This window comes from Clarias gariepinus, chromosome 3, assembly GCF_024256425.1.
Source record: "Clarias gariepinus isolate MV-2021 ecotype Netherlands chromosome 3, CGAR_prim_01v2, whole genome shotgun sequence".
NCBI classification, from domain to species: domain Eukaryota; kingdom Metazoa; phylum Chordata; class Actinopteri; order Siluriformes; family Clariidae; genus Clarias; species Clarias gariepinus.
This window is the reverse complement of record NC_071102.1, coordinates 20,857,096-20,882,231: the sequence shown is the minus strand read 5'-3', so window position 1 is coordinate 20,882,231 and position 25,136 is coordinate 20,857,096. Positions and strand designations below refer to the sequence as shown.

At 39.4% G+C, this 25,136-nt stretch overlaps 1 protein-coding gene across 1 annotated transcript in view; it reads right to left on the bottom strand.

Moving 5' to 3' along the window:
* Positions 1-25,136, bottom strand: part of myo15aa (myosin XVAa) — a 33,136-nt gene that overhangs the window by 6,940 nt on the left and 1,060 nt on the right. The window contains exons 5-47 of the mRNA XM_053491373.1: positions 24,935-25,025; positions 24,061-24,164; positions 23,731-23,794; positions 23,496-23,609; positions 22,563-22,724; positions 22,327-22,440; positions 20,629-20,687; positions 20,398-20,521; positions 20,190-20,285; positions 19,968-20,099; positions 19,762-19,887; positions 19,591-19,668; positions 19,352-19,503; positions 19,211-19,256; positions 18,981-19,105; positions 17,633-17,750; positions 17,349-17,524; positions 17,148-17,232; positions 17,006-17,059; positions 16,840-16,921; positions 15,285-15,415; positions 15,102-15,197; positions 14,771-15,006; positions 12,557-12,735; positions 11,890-11,962; positions 10,949-11,140; positions 10,722-10,825; positions 9,187-9,275; positions 8,267-8,393; positions 7,544-7,804; positions 7,374-7,432; positions 7,138-7,266; positions 6,067-6,145; positions 5,296-5,434; positions 5,058-5,148; positions 4,838-4,973; positions 1,776-1,891; positions 1,634-1,693; positions 1,449-1,524; positions 1,249-1,364; positions 1,038-1,156; positions 809-950; positions 611-722 (exon numbers count right to left, since the gene is read on the bottom strand). Of these exons, the coding sequence (XP_053347348.1) occupies positions 611-722; positions 809-950; positions 1,038-1,156; positions 1,249-1,364; positions 1,449-1,524; positions 1,634-1,693; positions 1,776-1,891; positions 4,838-4,973; positions 5,058-5,148; positions 5,296-5,434; positions 6,067-6,145; positions 7,138-7,266; positions 7,374-7,432; positions 7,544-7,804; positions 8,267-8,393; positions 9,187-9,275; positions 10,722-10,825; positions 10,949-11,140; positions 11,890-11,962; positions 12,557-12,735; positions 14,771-15,006; positions 15,102-15,197; positions 15,285-15,415; positions 16,840-16,921; positions 17,006-17,059; positions 17,148-17,232; positions 17,349-17,524; positions 17,633-17,750; positions 18,981-19,105; positions 19,211-19,256; positions 19,352-19,503; positions 19,591-19,668; positions 19,762-19,887; positions 19,968-20,099; positions 20,190-20,285; positions 20,398-20,521; positions 20,629-20,687; positions 22,327-22,440; positions 22,563-22,724; positions 23,496-23,609; positions 23,731-23,794; positions 24,061-24,164; positions 24,935-25,025 (4,964 nt within the window). The remainder of the gene's footprint in view (positions 1-610; positions 723-808; positions 951-1,037; positions 1,157-1,248; positions 1,365-1,448; positions 1,525-1,633; positions 1,694-1,775; positions 1,892-4,837; positions 4,974-5,057; positions 5,149-5,295; positions 5,435-6,066; positions 6,146-7,137; positions 7,267-7,373; positions 7,433-7,543; positions 7,805-8,266; positions 8,394-9,186; positions 9,276-10,721; positions 10,826-10,948; positions 11,141-11,889; positions 11,963-12,556; positions 12,736-14,770; positions 15,007-15,101; positions 15,198-15,284; positions 15,416-16,839; positions 16,922-17,005; positions 17,060-17,147; positions 17,233-17,348; positions 17,525-17,632; positions 17,751-18,980; positions 19,106-19,210; positions 19,257-19,351; positions 19,504-19,590; positions 19,669-19,761; positions 19,888-19,967; positions 20,100-20,189; positions 20,286-20,397; positions 20,522-20,628; positions 20,688-22,326; positions 22,441-22,562; positions 22,725-23,495; positions 23,610-23,730; positions 23,795-24,060; positions 24,165-24,934; positions 25,026-25,136) is intronic.

The following is a 25,136-nucleotide window of genomic DNA, read 5'->3' as shown; positions in this document are numbered from 1 at the left end:
AAGCACCACAAAGTTGCCCTGTCAGGCCCTTCAGCAAGGCCCTTAAGCTCTGGATAAGTCAAATAATAAATTCTGAGTTGGACTATAAAAGGTCTGATCAATTCAATTTTATTTGTATATCGCTTTTAACAATGGTCATTGTCGCAAAGAAGCTTTACTGCAATCCTGATTGGAGGACATAGCAGATATAACTGGGTGTACTTAATGCAAGAGCTTTCAGCAAATTTGAGGGGGCCAAGGTGTAGCTTAGTGGTTAAGGCATTGGACTACGGTTCGGAAGGTCCCAGGTTCAAGGTTCAAACCTCACAACCACCAAGTCACCATTATACAGTAGGCCCCTTGAGGAAGGTCCTTAACCCAGTTCTGCTCGGATATGTAATGAGATAAAAATGTAAGTCACTCTGGATACGGCTGTCTATCAAATGCTGTAATGTAAAACCAGTGCTAGTCATGTACCTTATATTTCATCTAAAAGATGAATATTTAGCAATTTTCAACAAATTTCCTTTGTTAAAGATAACCATGTGTGTGTCTGCAGACCATAATTTTTCAAAATGAAGCCTGAAAATGGCGTTTAAGTGTGAAAGACTTGGTCGTAACTCCGCCTCACCTTCCTCCAGCCCCTCCATTTTCTGCAGCCGTATAATGTCTCCTTTGTGGAAACTCAGCACTGTTCTGTCATCTGTAACGTAATTACGCACAGCAACCACATAATCTGAGTCCTAGAGCGAAAGAGAACACGATTACTCCACAACGCCACCACTGCCCGCCCCGGACCCAGCGCCAGTGCAAACCGGCGCCAGCTCACCTTCTTCAACTCTGTGATGAAGTAGTCGATCATGGTCTTCACATGAGGAGCTTTGGCTGAGAAGAGAATCAGTTTCTCGTTGGTGAGGTTGAACTCCAGCATGTTCTTAGAGGGAATGGTGACAAACATGATATCTGTGTAGCTGTATGTGGAAACAAAATCAAACACATCAGTAAAAGCCGTGTGTGTTGTGATGGCGGGTTGATGACGATCATCTTCTTCAGCGTACCTGTATGGTCTTAAAACCCGGAAGTAATCTGGGGCCAGCGCGCTGCTCCTCACCATCTTCAGCAGCTTGATGCCCCTGTGGGACACAGAAAGGACCTGGACACCAGTGCCCACACTCCCCTGAAACACACACACATGTAAAAAACACTCTCCATGTAGAATGACCCAAGAGTTTGAATAGGACATAAGAGATGGTGATAGGAGTTCCTTACAGATGCTGGGAAAAGACGAGAGAAGTAGATCTCCCAGGTGTCCTTGGCGGCAACAACCACCTTTGTCTTCACGTTGTCGTCTTGTGTCGTGGCACCCGCGTCAATGTTGTGCTCAGCTGTTAAAGCATTAAAATGTGTCGATTTAACATCCTAAAGACTCTGACCAATAATACAATTTGTATTTGATTTCTGCGCCGTACCAAAAAGGGATTTCATTTTCTGTCTCTCCTCCTTCGTGATCCGAATACAAGCCTCTGAGAATGTGTCGTGGACGATCTAAAACAGAACCTACTGTTAAAATCAGCAGGAGTCGTCGTCCAGCTATAGCAGGTGATATGAAGGAAAATAAATCTCACGTGTGCAATTAAAAAAAAAAAACACAGACCTGCTTGAACAGGAGATCTAACACCAGTGGGTGATTAAAGCTGTCCTTGGGATAGAAAACCTAACAAGCAAAAGAACATGACACTAGAACAGTGAACACAGTGTTTAGACACTCACACACACACACTCAGACACACACACACCTCTTTTCTTAGGTAGATCTTCCAGGGTACGTTTGTGTAGGTGTAGTGCTCTTCGCTGCTCCTCCTATGGAGCTGGGTCTGTACGGTCTCTTCCTCAACAGGAAGGTCTCGAGATACTGGAGAACACATGCATGGTTAGATAAACATAAACCTGGTTATTGGTTAACAGTCACTTATTTATCATTTTAAAATCATTTGTGATGCTTGAAAAAGACAGATTCATGAGCTTCTGAGATTTGGACGTAAGAAGACTCACTAGTGCGATACTTAGTTTATACACTTTAAATCAGACAGACTGATCAGCCATAACATTAAAGACACCAAGGTTTTAGGTTCCCCTTGTGCCATCTGGGTGGCTCTGGACCCTTAGGCTGTGGCTCAGTAGGGCATCTGGAGGGTGTGCTGTGGTGTCTGTCGCCAGGACATTTGCAGCAGATGTTTTGGGTGCTGTGGGTTCAGGTTGGTGATTTCCATGGGTGCTCAATCAGATTGGGATCTGCCCTTGGCTCCGTGCACTGCAGGCTGTGGTGTCCTGGGTGTTCTGGCGCCTTTTATTTCAGGGATTGGTGCTGCATTATTTATATTTTTTCTGTGGGATTGGACGAGACGGGCTGATTAACTGCTGTGTTGGTTGTGTTGGTGGTGGTGGTAATGTTATGGCCAATCAGTGCAATTGCCAATTTGTTATTGCAATTGTATTTACAAATTACACTGTAAGGTTAAAATTTATTTCATTAATATTTATTTATTTATTTCAGTCTCACCTGTGAATTTCAGAAAAATTGTGAAACCCGTTGAATATTAATATTAATTGAAGCAATAAATCTAAAAAACTCTTAATAATTAAAAAAGGAACCCAACATAAATCCAAGGATTATTAAGAACACCACACTAATAACGGTGTTTGACCCCCTTTCGCCTTCAGAACTGCCTTAATTCTACGTGGCATTGATTCAACAAGGTGCTGAAAGCATTCTTTAGAAATGTTGGCCCATACTGATAGGATAGCATCTTGCAGTTGATGGAGATTTGTGGGATGCACATCCAGGGCACGAAGCTCCCGTTCCACCACATTCAAAAGATGCTCTATTGGGTTGAGATCTGGTGACTGTGGGGGCCATTTTAGTACAGTGAACTCATTGTCATGTTCAAGAAACCAATTTAAAATGATTCGAGCTTTGTGACATGGTGCATTATCCTGCTAGAAGTAGCCATCAGAGGATGGGTACATGGTGGTCATAAAGGGATGGACATGGTCAGAAACAATGCTCAGGTAGCCCGTGGCATTTAAACGATGCCCAATTGACACTAAGGGGCCTAAAGTGTGCCAAGAAAACATCCCCCACACCATTACACCACCACCACCAGGCTGTACAGTGGTAACAAGGCATGATGGATCCATGTTCTCATTCTGTTTACGCTAAATTCTGACTCTACCACTTGAATGTCTTGACAGAAATCGAGACTCATCAGACCAGGCAACATTTTTTCAGTCTTCAACCGTCCAATTTTGGTGAGCTCGTGCAAATTGTAGCCTCTTTTTCCTATTTGTAGTGGAGATGAGTGGTACCTGGTGGGGTCTTCTGCTGTTGTAGCCCCTCCGCCTCAAGGTTGTGTGTGTTGTGGCTTCACAAATGCTTTGCTGCACACCTCATTTGTAATGAGTGGTTATTTCAGTCAAAGTTGCTCTTCTATCAGGTTGAATCAGTCGGCCCGTTCTCCTCTGACCTCTAGCATCAACAAGGCATTTTCGCCCACAGGACTGCTGCATACTGGATGTTTTTCCATTTTCACACCACTCTTTGTAAACCCTAGAAATGGTTGTGCGTGAAAATCCCAGTAACTGAACAGATTGTGAAATACTCAGACCGGCCCGTCTGGGACCAACAACCATGCCACGCTCAAAATTGCTTAAATCACCTTTCTTTCCCATTCTGACATTCAGTTTTTTTTTCAATTGCATTCAATTGCATTAATGAGAAATTGATCAGGTGTTCCTAATAATCCTTTAGGTGAGTGTATAATTCAGAGGAACAAAATGTTGCCTTTAAAAAAAATAATATAATGGTTAACTGGCATTTTTTAAAATGTCAAAAATGTACAGCATGTTGTTGCTTAAGCTTTAGCACAAGCCCTGGGGAAGAGATATTTAGAGGTAGGTATGATTTTTTTTTCTTTCCCAGAGGATCAAAGCTGGATCATGAATTAGTGCTCTTTGCCAATGCATCTTCGATTAATGCCATGAAACACTTCAGAGCCATCATAAATTCAACCTACCAATAATTTAGTGCCAATCCTGGTTGTGGCCACGTTTTGTTTGACCGATCTGCTATAGTTAGGTCTACCCACAATAAGCCTTGCGGTCCCTAGTGTGCCATCATCAGACATCCCAAATACACCAGGTCTCCTTATTTCAGTCTCCTGCCCGCCTGCTTTTATAACACAACATCAGCAGCTTTTGACCGACACCGGCTGGGATTAAATTAAACACAGTAGTTCCCCAGTGTGAGGTGCGTGATGTCCATGAGTACACCTGAGTACGGTGCAGTTATCTTTTTTGCCCTTGTTTTTCATATCAAGCAGTTTTCTTTTCACCTACCTTTAAATCCAATCTAATTCCCTTTTTTTGTAATTTGTCTTCAGATGTTGTGCTTTGCAGGTTATGTTACGCTTCTTTTTTATGGATGTAGATGTGATTAAAAATATATAATACTAACTTGCCTTTGAGAAATTGCTTTTGTCTCATTGTGGTTCTTAATTTAGGCTTTCAGCTCTCGATTAGCTTGACCTTTTATGAAGTTTGGTGGGCATCACTGAATGCAAATCAATTATGCCATGAACATGCATTGCACTAAAGGTGACTGATATTAATTAATATTTACAGATGTATATGACAGAAAACAGTGTCAGGTGAAACTTGTAATTCTGTATTTATATTTATTGTGGCCCACAAAAAAATAATATATATTATAAATACAATTATGATATTAAAGTGTGGTACAATAAAGTATGATAAATGAAGTCCAGTATCTCTCTTGTGTCTTGTAATAAATTGTACTGACTGGGTGGCGGAGCTGGGGACCTTTGACTGATTGCAGGTACTGGAGGTGATCTTTTCATCTTTGTGCTCTTTGATGGTTGCAGTCTTTCAATCCCTCTGACATCTGAAGAAGAAGAGCCTGGACTATAGGGCTTTTTCTGTAGGTAGAAGGCGGTAATGGGTCAATTATTTATTAGTAATGGAGTAAGGTGTGAAATCCAAGCTGCTGATAACTGATCTACCTGTGTAGGTGGGGCATTCATCTGGTCTTTAAGGATCATCATAGCTTCATCATGAGGGTCTGGCTTCTTCATAAACACTTTAGCATCTCTTCTGTAATTACAGATGTACAAAACATGAAACCATGTGTAGCTTTAGTATACTCTAAGAATAGCTGAGGTACTGAACACTTATATGTTGTATTATCAGTTCAGGCGTAGGCAGTTATAATGGTTAAACTGGTTGTAGGACTATACAGACCTCTGTACATCTACAGGTTTGACTACGCCAGGCTGGTACTGTTTAATGATGTCTTTGATGTTGTGACTTGGTTCTATATGCTCAGAGTTTGAGATGGTGGACCTCACCACATCCTCTGATGGTACTGTCCTGGGCTGGCCTAGAAAAATATTCAAGAATTAATGACCTGCTTGGGTATGAGTTATAAGACCTACTCACTTACAGGCGAAAAAGCAACTTATGAGAAGTGTTCAAGTCAAACTGGGACTTTTTTCTCCTGCTTCACCATGTGCTTGGACACAATCAAGGTAAAAGTTTTCTCTGTACGCCGGAGTCGTGATCGGACTGCTTGAAACGGCACCCTCCCGAGAATTCCTTTAATGGCCCAAACATGTGGAAATGTCTTAGAACGAGGTCAGGACTGTACGGGGGACGTGGCAATAACTCCCAGTCGAGTTCCTGTAATGTGTAAGTGGTGTTGGTGAATGATTGATACAGCTCCAAGCTCCTCGTACGGGATCTTCATTCGCTGAGGTACGGCCTCGTTTTAAAACGTTTGCACCATTCAATAATTTTACTGCAGCTAAGGCGTCTTATCAACGCACTGTGCTCGAAGTTTTCCCTAACAGTCAACCAGTTTTACGAGCTCATTCACCGGAAGTGTCATCACAAGCCCCGGTTTGACTCGATTGACCTTCGTCAATTAGAAGATAATAATGAACAGACTTGTATCTCAAAAATGGTTGATAGGTGAATCATTCAGTGGGTATAATTTGGGAAATTCTGACTTACCGTAATGATGCCGGAGGGGTCTCTGTGCAGTGCCAGGTGGAACATGACCGTGTGGAATTGGTCCGGTTTCAGATTTGTTCTGTTAAGATAAAGCTAACGATGTACTAAAAACACTTAACAACAGCACTAAATAAATAATAAGTTATACTAACTTGCTATGAATAAACTAACAAAAATAAATAATATTTCCAATTAGAGACATTTTAGAATTTGTTCTTGTTTTAGAGATTTCATTTTTTATTAAAAAACTATTAAAACACTGTTATCCTCATGACTGGACATTCCCATTTCATTTTGATTCTATTCAAAGTACTTGTACATAGCATAAAATTTTACTGCTAAAAGCTTTCTATATTTTCTATATTGTAATTTTTTTTATTATTATTTTATTTTATTTCTTATTTAAATATTTTCCTTTTGATACTCTATTTTTCTTTTCTTAATTATTACTATATAGTTATTTAATATCTTTATTAAAATACTCAATTTCCTTTTTAATTTAAGGTCATGTAAAAAAAATCACTGCATATCATATCGTGTATGACTGTATTTGTAAATTTAAAATTTAGTGCTTCATTGGCCATTAGAAATAAATGGAGATGAATTTAATATTTTTGTGTTGAGAGGTTGGTTGTACACAATACCATGCAAACGTATTAAGCCGCCGTAAAGAAATGCTAATATGTAAAGGATAATATGCCTTGTATGTAATATTTTGCTTTTATTGCTGGCATTGCAAATTAATAAGATCAAAATTTGAAATGTTCATATGTTTCACACCAAGGTGCAGTACTGCGTGTTAAGCATTAAAACAGACTGTAACATAAAGCAAAACCTTTAGTACATCATACAAACTACAGACCAAGCTGAGTGAGAAATACTCTTAAGAATAAATTAAGTATTATTAGGTACAATATGTATGTATACAATATATATTGACAATAAAATGAATAAGGCAATTTTAATGGTATAATAAAGGATATATTTATAATCATTTATGATGTACTGTATAATAAAAAGCTTTAAATACAAAAGCCCATTTTTAGTGTCTTGAGTGTTTTGTTTACTCACTGGGGTTGATTGGACAGGGCGAGGCACTGAGACATGCTCACTGTGATGAGACGGACCAGTGTATGGCCTGCTTGCTGAATTATACATCTGATGTTGAAGGGCCATTGCTTGCATCGTCATTTGCTGAGCCTGTTAAACAGCACAACACAGCAGCAACTAAATCTATGACGGTGCAATTTTAAAATCTCAGTGGTGGATCGATGGCTTTACACTGTACAAGAGCTCAAAATACTTACTAGTATGATGGCTTGCTGGTTGATGATGGCCTGCTGCTGCTGCGCAAGGACACTGGGATCTGATATGATTAGAACATTAAGGAGGACTTTTAGACTTCAATTTAAAATCCCTTCAGATGTTATAACAAACAAGCTGTGCCAATATAAAGAGTGATCTGCTGCATTCATACCCGCTCCACCAGTCATAAGCGGCACGTTCGGTAAAGCTGAGAAAGGTGGGAAAGGTGGCATGACTGGCATAGAAGGTGCAGCTGACATAGCTGGCATTTGTGGTACTGACGGTACTGTGGGTACTGATGGCATTTGGGAAACAGGCGGTTCTGAGGGAACAGAGTCTGTAGATGTTAGAGCAAGAGTTGAAGGTACAGAGTGCATAGCTGGCATGGGCACAGGTGGCATCATAGTTCCCATAACTGGTAGAACAGGAACCGCTGAAAAGAAGAAGAAAAAAATGCTGCCAGTTTATTTTTAAAAAACAGTATTAATCGATGTCTTTACTAAAAAACATAACTTTGTTACTTTATTGTAAACTTTTATATAAAGTATTGCAGATCTTGATATTGTTCTCAAAACAATATCAAGTCCCTCGAAATGTCCCTGGAAGGACATTTCGAGCAGGTGACCACATTGAGCTGAATAAGAACAAAATCAACATAGTCGTCTTTCTTTAGCATCTAAAACCACAATCAGTGCAAGCATACAGAAATAGATAATAATAATGCAAGTAGGAACGTTCCTTGCAAAACTCATTGAACAAAATTCCATAAACCTGGAGTCTAAATTCGACCCGGCAGGCTGATGATTGCATTTAGCCACCGATTGACACAAGGGCTCGCATGCATAATTAATGGACGGTGAAGTCAGACGGTAAGAGAGGCAGCTGAATGACTCACCGCCGGGCTGCAGTCCTGGGGGATAAGGCCTGTTCACCCGTGTCCTTTCCTCCTCCGCTCCATCCTCACCTCCAATCCCCCCGGCTCCCTTCATCCGACTGGACATGCTGGCTGACTTCTCGAGATCCTGAGATAAAGGCAGAGAAGAACAGGCTCTATGTGAGCCAGAGCCCTTTCTGTGTTCACTCACATGAGAAATCAATCTTCCCCTGGGAGTACCTTATACTCTCTAAGAGCAGCTTAGCCCATTAACCATTACCTCAATTATCTGGCTCTCATTTTCTCCCCTTAAGCATTACGACTGGCAGAAATTTGACCATTTATGTCTACAGCGCTACTAATTTATGGCAACAACGTTAATGAAGTTACCTTTTGGCTTCTGCATCGTTTTTGGCGAAGAAATCGTATCAAGTCATTTGTTTAGGTTTAACCTGACAGAAAGTGAGTTTCTGGATGACAGCCATTACATTAAGGGAGTCTGAAAACACCTTTTAAGAGTATAATGGTTTAACGACCTCTGGCTAAGAAATGACACGGAGCTTAATGCTGTAAGAAATACGGTAATCCAGTAACTTAATCGGCTTCGCTGCTGGGAACCTGGTGCCAACTGGTCATTTGATGCTCAATCAATTACATCCATCTAGGTTCAAATGATCCACAGAATGCGGTGGAGATAACAGTTGACCTGGTCTATTCATACTTTTATGAATGTACCGTATACAGTATAATGTTCATTTATTTCATAGCATAACAAAGAGCAATTACAAGCAGCAGTGTGTTGAATCAAGTCAGTATAAGCTTTAGTGGATTATATTTAGGACGCCCTTAACACTCTTTTCCTGAATTGTCAAGACACATTCTATGTTAATAGGACATAAAAAATCAACTTAGAGTACATAGAAGGAGTTAAAGAGACCTACCCCACTACCATCAGACAGCACTGGGTCGAATAAGCTGTCCAGATAGCGGTCCATACCTCTCTGAGGGGGAGCCTCGCTAAAATCGGATTCTGTTAGTAGTACGGAAATGATAAAAAAAAGAAAGTATTTCATATGGATTAAGACTGATCAGTCAAAGCATTAACACCACACAAACACTGATTATCAATTATATACCAGCAAACTGGTGAGACAGACCCATGTCCCCGGGGACCAGAGGACAGCCTGTTTTCTGTTCCCACAGAAAAGCCAATGGAGCATAAATTGCTGAAAACATCAATGCTACAGTAGTATTCTAAAGGCTCCTAACACACTAACATGATCAATCCCTGCTATCCGTTATCACCCAAATGAGGATGGGCTTCCTGTTGAGTCTGGTTCCTCTCAAGGTTTCTTGGTACTGACATCCTCAGGGAGATTTTCACTCGACACTGTCGCCCTCAGCGCTACTTATTTATAAAGAAGGTCGTTAAGGACAATCTGATCATTATGATTTATACATATTTCCTCACAAACTTATTTCCATCATTTTGTAAATATGTAAATAAAAATGTATTGATTCAAATTTAATTAAACCACAACAACCAGTGCAATACGGCGCACCAAGGATGGGTCAAGGCAGGCAAAGAGCCCACTGACTCACCCTCCAAATTTCCCATATCCCCCACCCAAAGGATCCACTTCCAACACCCTGGTCCCAGACACCACAACACACCTCCAGAGGTCTTGTGGCATCATCCCCTGAGGGGCCAGAGCTGTCACAGAGCTGGCACAAGAGGAACCTAAATAATACCGAACATGACGTTTTGCTTTGTAATGTTATGGCTGGTCAGTGTATGAATGCGGTAAATCAATATACAAACATAAATCCCTGTATAAATTACAGTTTATAGTTAAAAAAAACCCATAGAAGGTTCTTCCCAAACTGATGCCACAGAGTAGTTTGAAGCTCAGGATTGCAAATACAAATACAAATTTCCATCACTCAACTAAAAAACACAAACTTGTTCCAGCCAAACAATGCTGCTGTGCAAAAAAGCAAGGTCAATGAAGACATGGTTTGAGAAGGTTGGAGTGGAAGAACTCAAGTGTACTGGATAAATCCCTAACCTCAACCCCACTGAACACCTTTGAGATGAACTAGAACACAGACTGTACCCCAGACCTCCTCATTCAGGGTTAGTGCCTGACCTTACTAATGCTCTTGTTCATTCACAAATCATCACAGCCGTGCCATAAAATTTAGCAAAGAGCGCTCTCGGAAGACCAGAGCTTATAATAACAACAACAGGAAATAAGGGGCTCAATCTGAGATGGAATGAAACAAGGACACCTGAGTGTCATAATCATGTGTCCATACTGTATTTTCAGCCTTTCGACTATTGGCAACAAAAACCTTAATTCACTCACTTCAGTTTTAAATCACATGGATCATTTAAAAATGATGTTTTTATTTATATAAAGAAGATAAAAGGGAAAATATAACAAACAAACAATCAAACTTCAAAGCATCTGACCATGACTGTAATATCCATCCGAATCTGGGAGACTGGTGCTGGCCATTGGTGGGTTAAGAAGTGGGTTTTCATCATCTGAATCAAAACCACTTCCAAACAGAGCACTGTATAAAAAAAAATACAAAAAGTATATGAACGATACTGGTTTTAAACATGAACACAGTTTTGTCAGACACTTTAAAAAACACTACAAAAATCACATTATTTGCACTAATAATATTACTAACAGGCTGGCGTTGGGTCGGGTTCTAGTAGGACTCTCAGCGGAGATGATGAAATAGGACTTCTGCTTTGGGAAATCTCGCATTAGCTCCAGGTCAGCAATCAGGTCCATTACATAATCATGCCCTGCCAGCTCAGCCCACTGCCCATGCTCCTTCATGAAGACGGAGCAACCCTTCCTGGAATCAGTAACACCCCTACAAAACCAAAAAACACTGAGATTGCAGATCGGTGCTACTCTTCCCGCAGGCGATAAGGTCTCGCAATCACACCACCACACAGGAGTAATATCTTTTTTTGAACATTGACATTGACTGGACAATCATGGACACATTCATGCAATACATATTTATATATCTGGCCATTGCACATGACACTTTCTAAAGCCACTTTTCATGCATATTTGCACAGCCATTGCCACTTTATTTCCATATTTTGTAATATTTTTATTATAAGGCTTACTTGTACAGTTTATTTTACTAGTTAAATTTTCTTTCGCATTTCTTTTTATTAATATTTATTCCCTATATATAGTTTTATTTTCTTTTAAGGTCACTGGCGGTCGTACAAGCATTTCACTGCATATCGTACTGTGTATGAGACAAATAAAATTTTAATTTGAATTGAATTAGATTTGTTAAGTTCTCATTCCCAAACTCACTGTTTCTCTTTATTGACAATGTGCAAAAACTTTCTGTCAAAAAAAGTACATGCACACAACGTAGATAAGAGAAAATGTGATGTCCTTATATGAGGAACTGTGAGGAACTAAATTGTTTGTTGGGGTATGATGCTTTAAGCAAACGCCGCTCGGTAAATTTGGAGTTCAACAATCTTCGTTTTTGTCTACATTTTTAAATAAAATATCTTATTAAAAAAATAAAATAGCTTGTTTAAATCCTGACAGACCAACCTGCTCTCCTCTTGCATATACAGTGTACAGTACCTGTGCTGAAGGATTTCTCCAGCCAGATCCTCTCCACTGGTCCATGAGCTTACAGGACACAGAAAGGAGGTTCCTGTATAAAAAAACAAACAAACAAAATAAAACCCATAATCACAAGCACACTGAGAGAGGAAATGTAAAGAAGTAAGACAAAACCTCTGGTTGTTTTTTCCATTCAGTTTAGCACTACAGATCAGGTGGCGTGTCATTTTTCTGAGCACTATATAATGCCCTAAAAATGTTTACTGAGATGGAAAACCTCTGCAAGGCTAACTGAGACGGAAGAGAAGAAGATGGGAGAAACAAGTGCAAAGCTGTGTGTGTGAGTGCTTGTTTAATGTGTGTTATACACATGTCCCTATATATGCCAGCTATGCCCAAACTGTAAGAAACTGCAGATGGTAATCTTAAAGAAGACTGACACCCCCGGTTTCTCAGTTTCTTTAGAAGCCATTTCAGGCCTCCTCTTATTTCACACTTAGGTTTCACGTGAAAACCGCAGGAGCGATATCTGTTCTCAATTAGAAAGGAATGATAAGATGAAGAGATAAGTCTCTGTATTGCACATTGTGTCTAGCCAAGGCTAATAAAATTTCACAAACAATATTTCCCTTTCAAGAATCTACTTTTAAAAAAAAGGTGGTCAGGGAAGCTGTGTTAGTCTCACCATCGAAACAGTGCACCTGTAGCACCATATTGGCTTTCTTTCTATTGGCAGTCCACTCCAGCAGGGACAGTGGGTACGTCCTTGCCGTTTCCGGTCCATAAAGGGACTTTTGCATGGCTTGGATTAGCTTATGTTGGCAAACTGCCTTATAGCTATTATAGGCATTGTCTGATACAAACCTGCAGCATGCAAAAGAGCACAATGTAACAACAAATTTTTATATGAAGTGCATTCAGTGGGTATAGAAAAGAATAACCTGTTTAAAATAATCACATTTTGTTGCTTTGCAGCCTGAAATGAAGGCAGACACACCTTTTGTTTTACCCAGCTATATTTACTCAGTGGAACCTTAACATCCCAAGTGGAAGATATAACATCAACCAAAAACAAAATCACTGATTTGGAAAAGGATCACTCCCTCCAAAACAAGACTTGTAAACTCAATCATCTGAAGTTAATCGCCTTCTCAATGGCACACAAAGCTTTGAACATCTAGCAAATATTTGCCCACTCTTCCTTGCAGAACTGCTCAAGTTGAGTTAAAATTAGATGGTGATCGTTTGTGGACTGTAGTCTTCCAGTCAAGTTTGGGCTCTGATTAGTCCATGCAAGGACTTTCACATTTTTCTCCTTCAGTCATCGTGTGGTCAGTTTTGTTGTGTGCTTTGGGTCATTGTCATGTTGGAAGTTAAAACCTTCTTCCATTGAAGAGAGCAACAGATTTTTCTCAAAAATTTGCCCTATGTATTTTCCTATCCTGACAAGTGCTCCGTCTCTGCTGCAAAAAAACACCTCCATTACAAGATATTACCACCTCCATGCTTCACTGTACTGTATACCGTTTTCTGAATGGTGAGCTTTGGATCTCCAACAGACGTACAGCCGAAAAAAAGATGGTATTGGCGCTAAAAAGTGTCTTACCCAGGTGAAAAAGTAAATTTTCAGATAGGATCATATAACACTATTTTTCTAAAACTCAATGCTACTTATCCCCCGATCCATGTTTCTTATTTTGTAAATATGTATACACATTTATATTTTTATCAGATAAAAAGAAACACAATTGACAAATAGGATTTGATGCGCTTTTATGTACTGTAGTGTCCGTAATTTTTATTTTATTTAATTTTCAATCATTTAATGATCTTAATCATCATTCAGATGAAACTTGGCCAATTTAGATTTCACATGAAAAGAAATAAACCTGAAATAATTTATTATTCTGAATGCTAAATTGTTAAGATATTGCAACATGTATTTGAGGTGGTTACGGACACTACATATTTGTTTTGGGGAAAGAATCCTTCATTTTGAACGGAATGCTTTAATTTAAGAAACAATTTTGACAGGTCATATGCTTCTAGAAGCTTACACCAATTTTGAATAAGAAATATCAATAATTTGCATTTTAAATGATAATTGTTTGAAGCAAGACAGTATAATGCTGAATTTTTTTTTTTATCATCTTTTCAAAACGGCTGAAGTGAGCAACTTAAAATTTTTGAGGAAGTTTCTATGTTTTGGCAGATATTGTTTGGTGTTCATCTGACCACCTGTATTTTTGCAAAGTTCGAGTGTGACTGCATGTGGCCTTTCTTAAGGAGTGGCTTTTGTCATGCAAAGGTCTCATACAAGCCATATTTGTGCAGAGATACTTATTGTAGGGTGTTGTGTTATTTTTTTATTGCATGAACATTATGACCACTCTTTGTCATTAATTCTCACAACTGCATCAGAGCTGTTGTTGGCCTCTTGGTAGGCTCTCTGACCAGTTTCCTGCTGGCTCTTTCATCCGGTTTAGAGTGATGTCCTGATCCAGGGAGGGTATGTGTTGTACCAAATACCTTCCACTACTTAATAATAGACGTCACGGTGCTTCTAGGCAATGATAAAGCCCTTAAAATGTTTTGTCTCCTGACTTTATCCCTGAGATCTTTTTACAGTGCCTTGAGACCCATAGTTGATTGTTTACTTTAGCTGCACTACTAGGGAGTGAAATGCTCCAGCTTTTCATGCTGAGCTATCAAAGTAACCACAGCTGATCACGGTTGAAACTCAAATGGCTTTGTGTGCCATTGGGAAGGTGATTAGCTTTATTTGATTGTGGCTGTGCTCATATCACTTGATTATTTTGAAGCGTGGAGTGGGGGGGGTCTTTTCTATACCCACTATAGACATACATAGGAACATACACAAAAGCAGTTCATGTCTCACTTCAGAAGGTATTTTTCTATTTTGGCTGAAGGCGCGAATGCACTGAGACAGCCGAGCAGCAGCAGCCAGCCCCTCTCGGCATTATCCGGGTTGCTGTTCCTCCACACTTGATTGGCAATTTGACACAGAATTTCATCTCGTAAACCAGGATTGGAAAGCCCTTTCTGGATGATGTAATTTCCGAGTAAATTCTCTTGGGCACCATTCATATGTGGGTCACCCATAAATCTCAAAATCTGCAAAGGAATTGAGTTTTTTTTCTTTTTAAATAATCAAGTCATGATATACTGTACACAACAGTACTGTACAGGGTAAAGCATTAGATTTTTACCATAATGAAGACATCTAGAGCTTCGTGTGTGAGATCATCATCTAAATGAGTCAGGGGTGCTTTCAAAGGCACGGTCAACATTCCAAACTTTGATTCCTGTAAAGCGAAATGGAATCGGTCACTCAACTTGTTTTGGGGTATTTTATCATCTATTTCAGGAATAAACATGAAAGCACAACTTACTCTGAAATGAAGTTGGATGAATTTCAAAATAGGGTAGTTGTTGATGTCGAGGGGCAGTGTGAGCTGCGATTCCACCTGAACGGTTGGCGCCTGTACGAGAGCTAAGCAATCAGAATGAAGCTCTCTACCTCCTGTGAAACACAAAAGACAGACAGACAAGTTGTAGTAATATTATACGTAGGCAGGACAAAAAAAATAAGAAAAAAACGTTGCATATTATTTCACCGGTTATTCCAACTGTGGAATTGTTTTGATAAGCTAATGCAACACCGCAACACTCATTTCAATACAGAGTTGCATTAATTTCTCTCCAAGATCTCGTATTGATTACTGGAGAGTCGGACCTCTGCATAAAGTCTTCTCCAGCACATTCTAAAAATTGTCAATGATGTTAATCTGAGCCTGATGAATCCTGGCATCATTATCTTGAAATATGCCCATGCCATCAAGTAAGAAACACTCAGTTGATGAATAAATCTGGTCATTCAGTACATTCAGATCATCAGCTGACCTCATTTTTGGGCACATAATGTTGCTGAGTCTTGACCTCACCACCAGATGCAATCTGTTCAAGATCATAACACTGCCCCCACTGGCTTGTACGGTAAGCACTATGCATGATGGTGCATCGCGTCATCTGCCTCTCTTCTTACCCTGATGCACACAACACTCTGGGACAGTGTAAATCTGGACTCATTAGACCACATGACCTTTTTTCAATGCTTTACTGTCCATTCTTTATGCTCCTTTTTTTCCATGTGACCTCAGTGATAAGTGGTTTTCTTAAGGCTCGCAGCTAATCCCTTGAGTTCTCTCCCCTTTGTGCTTGCGGAAATGCTTTTACTTCCACTATTAAACAGAGCCGTGAGTCCTTTTTGATTTGATTTCACTATGTGTTTAAGTGATCTCCCATCACTCTGATTCAGGATGTTTTTTCAACCGCATTTCTTCCTCAAAGGTAATGGGTCACCACTGTGGCAGGTTTTAATAATGTGTTTTTTAAAGTTCTTAACTTAATTTTAGTAGTTGTTTTCTTCGCTTGATGCAGGACAACGATTTGACCCTTGTGAAACAGAGTAACATCTTTGCCACAAAAACAGAATATGTCTTCTAATATGGTTGTTTAAGAAATGAGAAGCTCCTAACTGCATCAGTTAGGGTTAAATAACTTGTTGCCAGCTGATCACTGATTAATCACTCCGCAGTAATTATCCAGGGTGGCACGGCGGTGTAGTGGTTAGCACTGTCACCTTGCACATCCAGGGTCTGAGTTTGCATGTTGTCCCTGTGCTTGGTGGGTTTCCACTGGGTACTCTGGTGTCCTCCGACAGTCCAAAGACATGCAGATTAGGCTAATTGGCGTTCCCAAATTGCCTCTAATGTGAATGAGTGTGCGAGTGTGTGTAGGTGTGGGTGCCTGGCGATGGATTGGAACCCTGTCCTGGGTGTACCCCGCCTCATGCTCTAAGTCTCCTGGGATAGGCTCATTACATTCTACAAAGCTATGCTAGTTGTCCTTTCTTTCAAGTCATTAGCACTAGCATTGTAATTGTACCTGCAACTGCTTGCAATAATCCTCCGAGTTCTGCTGGAATGGGCAAGTGTGTGACATTGACGACTTCCCGCTTTGCTAACTCCTGCAAGGTAATTATAAAAATAAATGTTTTGAAATTTCACACACTTTTACACAGACCACACAAACTAAAAGTTGTAATTCTGACCATTTCTATTCGGATTCTCTCCTCTTCTGCCTTCCTCTTGGCTTCTAATACCATCTGCGAAGAGACGTATAATGGCTGCAGCTTAATAACTAAATGTAACACACCTTGTGAATATGTTGACATTTATAATGAAAATCTGTACCTTTATGTATCTCTTTTGATTTACATACATGTGGACCACCGAACGGAATCTGACCAGGCTCACTCGCATTTTCACATAGTGTTTCCTGTGAAATCCCACATAGGAACGTATGAGCATCAGAATTAAACCCGAGACAGGACTGTAAGACTATGGATTATTGTTATTCAGGGAAAGTTAAGGGTCCGTATTGAGAATCTGTACCGTATGAGGTAACCTCGGCAGTGCGCCTGCAATCGAATGATTTTCATGCGAAATGCTACATAGCGTTTCCGAACAAAGAACATTCGAGTGTAGCGTTGCAGGGTCAAAGCAGCCACATGCCTCATCCTGTCTCTCTTACTCTCCAGAACATAATATATGTCTTCTTTTAAAAAAATCTATTGCAAATATACATAAAGAGGAACAAATCACACAATGGCAAACAATTTTGCTCGAGACCTTAATATTGTGTTATGGATGATAAAATCTGGACCGGAGAACCCCACCTTGGTGATGCCCACTTCAAAAGCTCCTGGTCTGACAGGACAAAGCTTCCTAAGCATGATAACGCAGTTTTCCGCAGTGGCAGGAGGAGCCTGCTTCAGGCCCAATAGGGATTTGTATCTAAAAGAGATGAAAGGCAAACACACATTTCCAAAATCTAAAAAGAGATAAAAAGTTTTCTTTTGGTTAAGGTTTATGTGCAGGCATAGTGTAACCCAGCTGGATTAATAATAATACATAAAGATACTGTATTATTACAACTAGTGGTCAAATTGGCGATGACAACAATTACTACTAGAGGCCCAGTAGGGAAAGAATCACGCTGCCCCAGGCTCAGGGGAGAAGACGGTAATGATCGGGTTGTCAAGTTATCAAATTTTGAAAATGAAACTAAATACTTTTCTGCAAAAAATGGCTCTAAAAGTCTAAGTTCATGTTGTGTCTATGATGTACAGAACCATCTTTATTATAAGATACACTGTATTGTAAGAAGAAGAGGATATTGTAAAGATTGGGGGAAACGAGGATTACTGAGTGATGCTTGTTTATCAAAAATATCTGTTAAATGCCTGAGAAACTTTGAACAAAAAAAGAAGAAAACATGTATGCCATATACAATGTTCAGCTTTACGTGATTTTTAAAATGTTGAGATGGAAAAAGAACCGAAACCTGACAACTTTTCTAAAATGACATCTTCTGAAAGACTGCTGTAAAAAGGTAAGTCTAAAACTACTCAACAGGAGCTTCTAGACACAAGACTATACACTTCACTTTATAGTGAAGGCCATTGCATCTGTACCATTAGGTAAATCTTTTGATTTATCAAATCAGCCATAACATTACATGACATCATGCCCAGTGTTATATGGGTTCCCTTTTTGTAGTTACAACCAAGCCCTGACCCCTTGGTTGTAACTACAAAAGACTCCTGGGGATGTGCTATGATGTCTGGTCCTGAGGTGTTAGTGGTGGATCCTAAAGGTGCTGTAGGTGAAAGTCCCACTGGTGCTCGACCGGATTGGGGTCTGGGGATTTCTGGGAGGCCTTGGGCTCTTTCAGGCTGATCAGTGATCAGTAAAAGCTGCATGACTTTATTCTGTTCCATCTCAACTGCCTGTTTTTTTATTATTATTATTTAGCTTGAGCCAATGCCATTAATAATGTTTTCCTGATTGCAACTCCCTGCTCTGTCAAAGATCCTCCTAAGACACTAAAACAAATATGGTATGTGTGAGAGAGATAGAGAGGAGTGACAGTGAAAGAGAGAGAGAGAGAGAGAGAGAGAGAGAGAGAGAACTGAAAGTATGTTCAGGGTGATACTGTTTAACCACAGTCACCTGGGACTTTACCTAAAAAGGAAGACATCAAACAGTATTCTGATAGGATAGCCCTGTCTCCTGATACGGATGGTATCCAATATCCCAGAGTAACGAAGCTGGGTGCTGACCAGGTCCATGTCAAACACTCCAGGCTCCTAGAGGTATCACAGGCTCTTAGCACAACACCTCAACACACGTCCAATCTACTGCTGAACACTCGAGACTCTTATACAGGACTTCTGTACGTCCTTGTGTCTTACCTTGTTATTGTTTGGCTTTATGCAGCGCACAAAGAACGGGTTGCATCTGGCACCAAATGAAAGAAATCATAGCTTTAGGTAAAAGCGCAGGCCTTTCTTTATTTTTTATTGCAAATAAAGTACATTACAAACATGGTCTACCTCTCCATCTTTTCCACAAGCTCCATTAGAGATAGCTGGAACTTGGCAGCAACCGTGGACGGCTGGTATCTGCGTGTAACCGTGCTGTTCTTTCTGACTATCTTCTGTTGATTGAGAGCTTCTGAATAGCTTGTAAACAGCTGTGCAACCATCTAGGAGAAGATATTGTACAAATATGCATGTATGTTAACAAATCCAGAGAAGGTTCTTAGGACTGTTTGCGCTGTTAAGACCGTTACCTTATTTTTGCTTTGCATGAAAAGATCGAGCACTTCCTGCCGAACCTGGTCATGATTTTTGTCCAAAAATTTGTGGACCTTTAAAAAAAAGAAAAGAAAGAAAGAGCACAACACCTTAGGGTAGTCTTTCAAAAATATATATGGCATATGTGGATAAATGATTAAATATACCTGATAGGTGACTTTCCCAGCAAAGTGTTTAATGGCAAATTCAGGCAGAGGCATTTTTGGCTTGAAATATAACGGGTTGTGGCCGTGATGGTAGTGACATTTCTGAAGAAAGGTGTGGTCTGTGGCCTAAAGATACAACTACTTAAATCACAGTTTGAAGAACATAAGCACAGAACCCCGAAAAGAGATAAATGACTTTGACGCACCTGTGGAAAACCACTCTGGTCATCCAAGATGCGGAGTATCCCATGGGGCTTTGCCGAAATGAGGTCAATGCAGGTCTGATTGTCGTTATAATACACCTCCTCCCAGGGGATTTCCTCCCTGCTGTACTCCTCCTTAGATAGTGAAATTCATTTATTCAGATGTATTGCCGAATCTGTATAGTGAGAGCGCTCTGAGGATTAAGACTAACAGAAAAGGCTTACTTGCTCTTCCCTGAAAATGACCCTGTTGAAAAAGAACTGCAGGTACTCATTCGCATAGTTTATGCAAAGCTGTTCGAAACTGTTGAAAATGAGGTCCTGGAAAGCAGAAAGGCAACGGATTTACCAACACAATTGTGTTTTAACCTCTCATTTAGAGCGCCTTTAAAACGTAGAAGGAAAAAAAAACAAGCTAAGTTTATTACAATACCTCAAATCCATAGATATCAAGGATGGAGATTGACAGAGCGTCACTCATCGGGTAAACCAAAGTGTTGATTCTCTCTGTTAACCAGTTGAAAAGGAGGGAGTACAGGATCTTGGCAACTGCATCTCTGGATATACAGTATATATTTTTGGACAGGAATTGCTATTATCAATTTAAACTTATTTTCTGGTCTGGACATTGTAGGGAAATAGTACACTGGCTTTCATGGCTTACCTGGCATCTACTGCACTCTCCACTGATAGAGGAGTAAAGATCTTCTCCCTTAGTGTCTCCTGTAGAAAAAGACTTTTCAGTATTAAATATATACAGTACTAAATATATACACTCCCTGTCAAAATCCCAATGGTCGTTCCTGATGTTTATTTCACTCTACACTGTAAAATAATAGTGAAGGCATTTATCCAAAATACACAATACGCAATAACTTTTTCACATAGGGCCAGGCACTTTTGGACAGCTTTTCTTTCTTAATAAATGAAATTATCATTTAAAAACTGCATTTTGTATTTATTCGGGTTATCTTATTGTTTTTTTCAATTATCTGGATCGTTTAAGTGTGACAAATGTGCAAAATAAATATAAACATTAGTACTTTTTCACAGCACTGCATGAACAACTTGAATTAACTTTTTCTTTCCCAAGCAAACAGTTAACATTTAGACAACAGTCATAGAGAGCAAACTAAATATTCTGCAAACACCTTATTAATATCTATATGGACAGGCCATAATCAAACAAGCCTAAAATTAGTCCAGACACCAGATACTAGGCAAATCTATCTCTCAGCAAGACAGACTAACACTATCTAGAAAGAAGACCTCAATCAGGTCATTTTATGGTGAGAATACACCCTGTATCAGATGCAGGACTATACGACACGTTTACACGTTTACTTACACCTGGTGCATGTTATCATGGCCAGTTCATTGTTTTGGGAGGTGAAGGGAAAACTGACAAGCTGGAGGAAATCTAAACCGACACAGATAGAGCATGTAGAACTCCATGCAGACAGTAACCCGAGCTCAGGATCAAACTGGGGACTCTGGAGCTGCGAGCCAGCAACACTACCCGCTGTGCCACCATGGGCTCACTTTCTACTTTTAGAAGCATTTTTGCTGGCGCAGCTAATGACGGACTCTTTGTCTGAAAATATCCCGTTTTCTACTAACTTTGTGTGCTTTGCCTAACTTTTATCACATCTATTATAAACACTGCCTGCTTACACTAAAATGAGGATTTCCTGCTTATTTATGTAGTGATGCGGCCTTCTGCTGTTCTTTCCGAGATGCTTTTCTGCTCACCATGGTGGTAAAATGAGTTTAATTCGAGTTACTGTAGCCTTCCTGTCAACTCAAATTTAGTCTGGTCATTCTCCCCTGATCTCTCATCATCAAAGAGTTTCATCCTGAACATCCTTCTCTCACAGCATCCTGTCTCTATAGACTGCTGCAGGTGAAGAAGTTACTTAGGCAGTGCATTTGGTTCTATTATTAATGCCAGGATCAAGGTCAAACAGAAATACCATCAAACTCTTATGATCAAACCCCTGGCCACTGTAACGGCCACTACTATGTTGTTATACCTCATTATGTATATCAGCTGTTCTGTTTCTTCCCCAAAACGCCCTATTCTTTTATCATTTTCTTTACCTTTTCTTTGTGATTTATATTATAATTTTGTGATGTTGAAAGAGGCCGATAAAGGTTCTGTGCTGAACTGTATTCTCGGCTCTGAGCTCTTTTTTCCCTTGGTTCTGCAGACCCAAGGCAGAACTCGAACCCATTTGGTGGGAGAACAAAGCACTACACCACCATGCCGCTGCCCGCATGACAGTGAACAGGAACGTTTGATTACCAAATAACTACATAACTACTACCTTGAGGTTTTCTCGACACACATGCGGTTCCTTACCGTCACTTTATAAGTCATTGATTTCTGCAGGGCTTCAGGAGAAATCTGTAAGAGTTCGGCCACCACTCTGATCTCCTGAGCACTCACGACCGACACCATCTCCCGAGAGTCCGTCTATGAGACATACAACACTCCTATTAAGTCGTAGGATTTGTATAACTGTCAAAGAAAATAGTAACATTTGTGATATCCCGTCCACATATGACACATGTGGGTGAAATATCATGTTTTTCTACCTCATATCTCTCGAAAAAGACATTTCCCAGATGGAGAATAGAAGACAGGATCCTGAAGATGCCATTTTGATCTTCAGGGTTGAAATGAAGGATTTCCATGGCACTGAGAAGCCTGCGGAAGTCCTCTCCATCACTCTTACCCGTGATCTCACAGTTCCCACCCTGAGCGGCAAAAGAAGATACTGTATGAGTGTCTGAGTAATCAAAGTGAATACTGTCAGCTTTATTCATAACTAACATTTAAAACTGGTAGATTTTGTTTAATTAACTAAAAATTTTAATCTCTTTGTAAGTCGTTCTAGATAACAGCGTCTGTCAAATGCCTAAATGTAATAGAATGGTAAAATAGTAAATCACATCACATGAAACATGGTAAAAAATTAATAAAAAAAATATAAAAAAAATATTAATTGCAGTTAATCACAATTTTAAAATGCAGTGGAACCTTGGCGTACAAATGTCCTCTCAAAGTAATTTTTGCATTAAGAACTGAAATTTTGCGAGCAACTTGCATCGGCATACAAAGCATTTTTGGCATACGAACACAACCACTAAGTGAAGAGAGTGGATGAGTGCAGATGCCATTTGTCAGTAATTAGATGTGCTGTTACACCGAGGTAGTTATGGTTACCCGCGTTAAACGCGCTGTTATCGCGTAACCATCACAGATAACCACGCTGTCATTATGGGAAGCCAATAGGGTCAAACATATCACCCTATATGATTAATTAATCATAATGGTCATATGATTAATTTTCAATAATAATGCATTAAAAATTCTAGATTAATTACATGCGTTAGCACATTTATATTGATATCCCTAATGTACTGTATATGTGTGTCTATACATTTACACTGTATAAAACCCAACAAAAGGTTTATGCATTTAGAATTAAATGGCACATTCTGTACTTAGTCTTAGAGTAAAGTCACCTGATTGAGGTAATAGTAGGTCTCCGCCTCTTGGAGGTACAATGACTGTTTTTGCTGTGAAGGAAGGCCTGCAAGCATCTCATAAAAAATGTGGTAGTTTCTTTCATCTTTGGCCTAGAATAAAAACCGTATGAAGCACAGAAATATAAAAAAAAAAACGTCAGCTACATTTGCAAATCAAGTATGCAACAAAACTGCAAATAAAAACATTTTAAAAAGGAATTGCAAAGATTACCTGAAACACAATCCTTGACTTTTCAAGTAGATACTGTGAGGTTATGGCACCACTAATCACACCCCTGATTTAAAAAAAGCCAAAGAATTATAGTTTTAGTGTTAAATACCATGTTTTAAATAACGCTAAGAATGTTATTTAAAATACCACATTAATTAAGTAATAGAGAATAATAATAAGATAAAATATAAAACTATTTTTATAATAAACAATACTCAAATAAAGACAAAACATCTAATACAAAATAATCTTAGTTGATAGATAATATCAGGCTTTGTTTGAGTTCAAACATGCAGACGTATGAAGATTATTTTTAAAAATCACACTCACTCCTCCAAAAATATCTCAATGAATTTCCCGAATCGACTCGAGTTATCATTCCTGACAGTTTTGGCATTTCCAAACGACTCTAGGAGTGGAGCAGCTTCAAGAATCTGTAAAATTAAACGGGAAGTTACAAAATGTCAAACAATAAAAAAGACTAAACATGCATTATGTCAAACATCTCTTCATCAGTAAACCTCTGTAAATACAACATACAGTCAAAAGTATGCAAACACCTGACCATCACACCCATTTTATTCATTCTATTCATATTCAGTCTCTTTTATAATAGTCTCCACTCTTCTGGAGAGGCTTTCAACTATTTTGGAGCAGGACTGTTATTTTAGTTTTTGGTTCAGTTGATGTTCCAGTTCATCTTAAAATTGTCCAGTGGGGTTGAGATCAGGGCTCTGTGAAGGACATGCGAGTTGTTCTTCCACTCCCACCTTAGCAAACCATGTCTCCATGGAGCTCTCATGCTCTGTACAGGAGCATTATGATCCAGTGAATAAATAGAAACTGTAATGCTTCGGCATACAAAGACATTCTATACAATTGGCTGTATAGTTTATAAATCTTGCAGCTGGCACTTCTGCCAGAGCTTCTTTTACAGAAAAGTAATCAACACCTACTGACCAACAGACATGAGAATTCAGTGGTATAAATTAAAATATAAACGTACACAACCGCATACATAATATATGAAGGATATACAGTATTCAGGGTGCACACATACAAGCAAGGCACACACTGTACAATACCTCAATCTGTCTCACGGCATGTGCAAGTCAAACACAAACAGACAAAACAGATTCGTTGGATCCAAATATAAGAAAATAAGAATAAAAAATGTTAATCTTTAAAAAAAATGTAACCATACCTGCTGTGTAATGTTGCGCTTGTGTTGTATTGCAGTTAAATAGCGCAGGACCAGCTTTGTGGCCTCAGTCTTCCCAGAGCCACTCTCCCCACTGAAAGATAATAATCAAATTCCTAAATCCCTAATTATCCGTTTAACGCCACACTTAGGTAAAGTAGCACAGACACTTGGCGTGTAATGAAACCATTTCCACCTCCTTTAC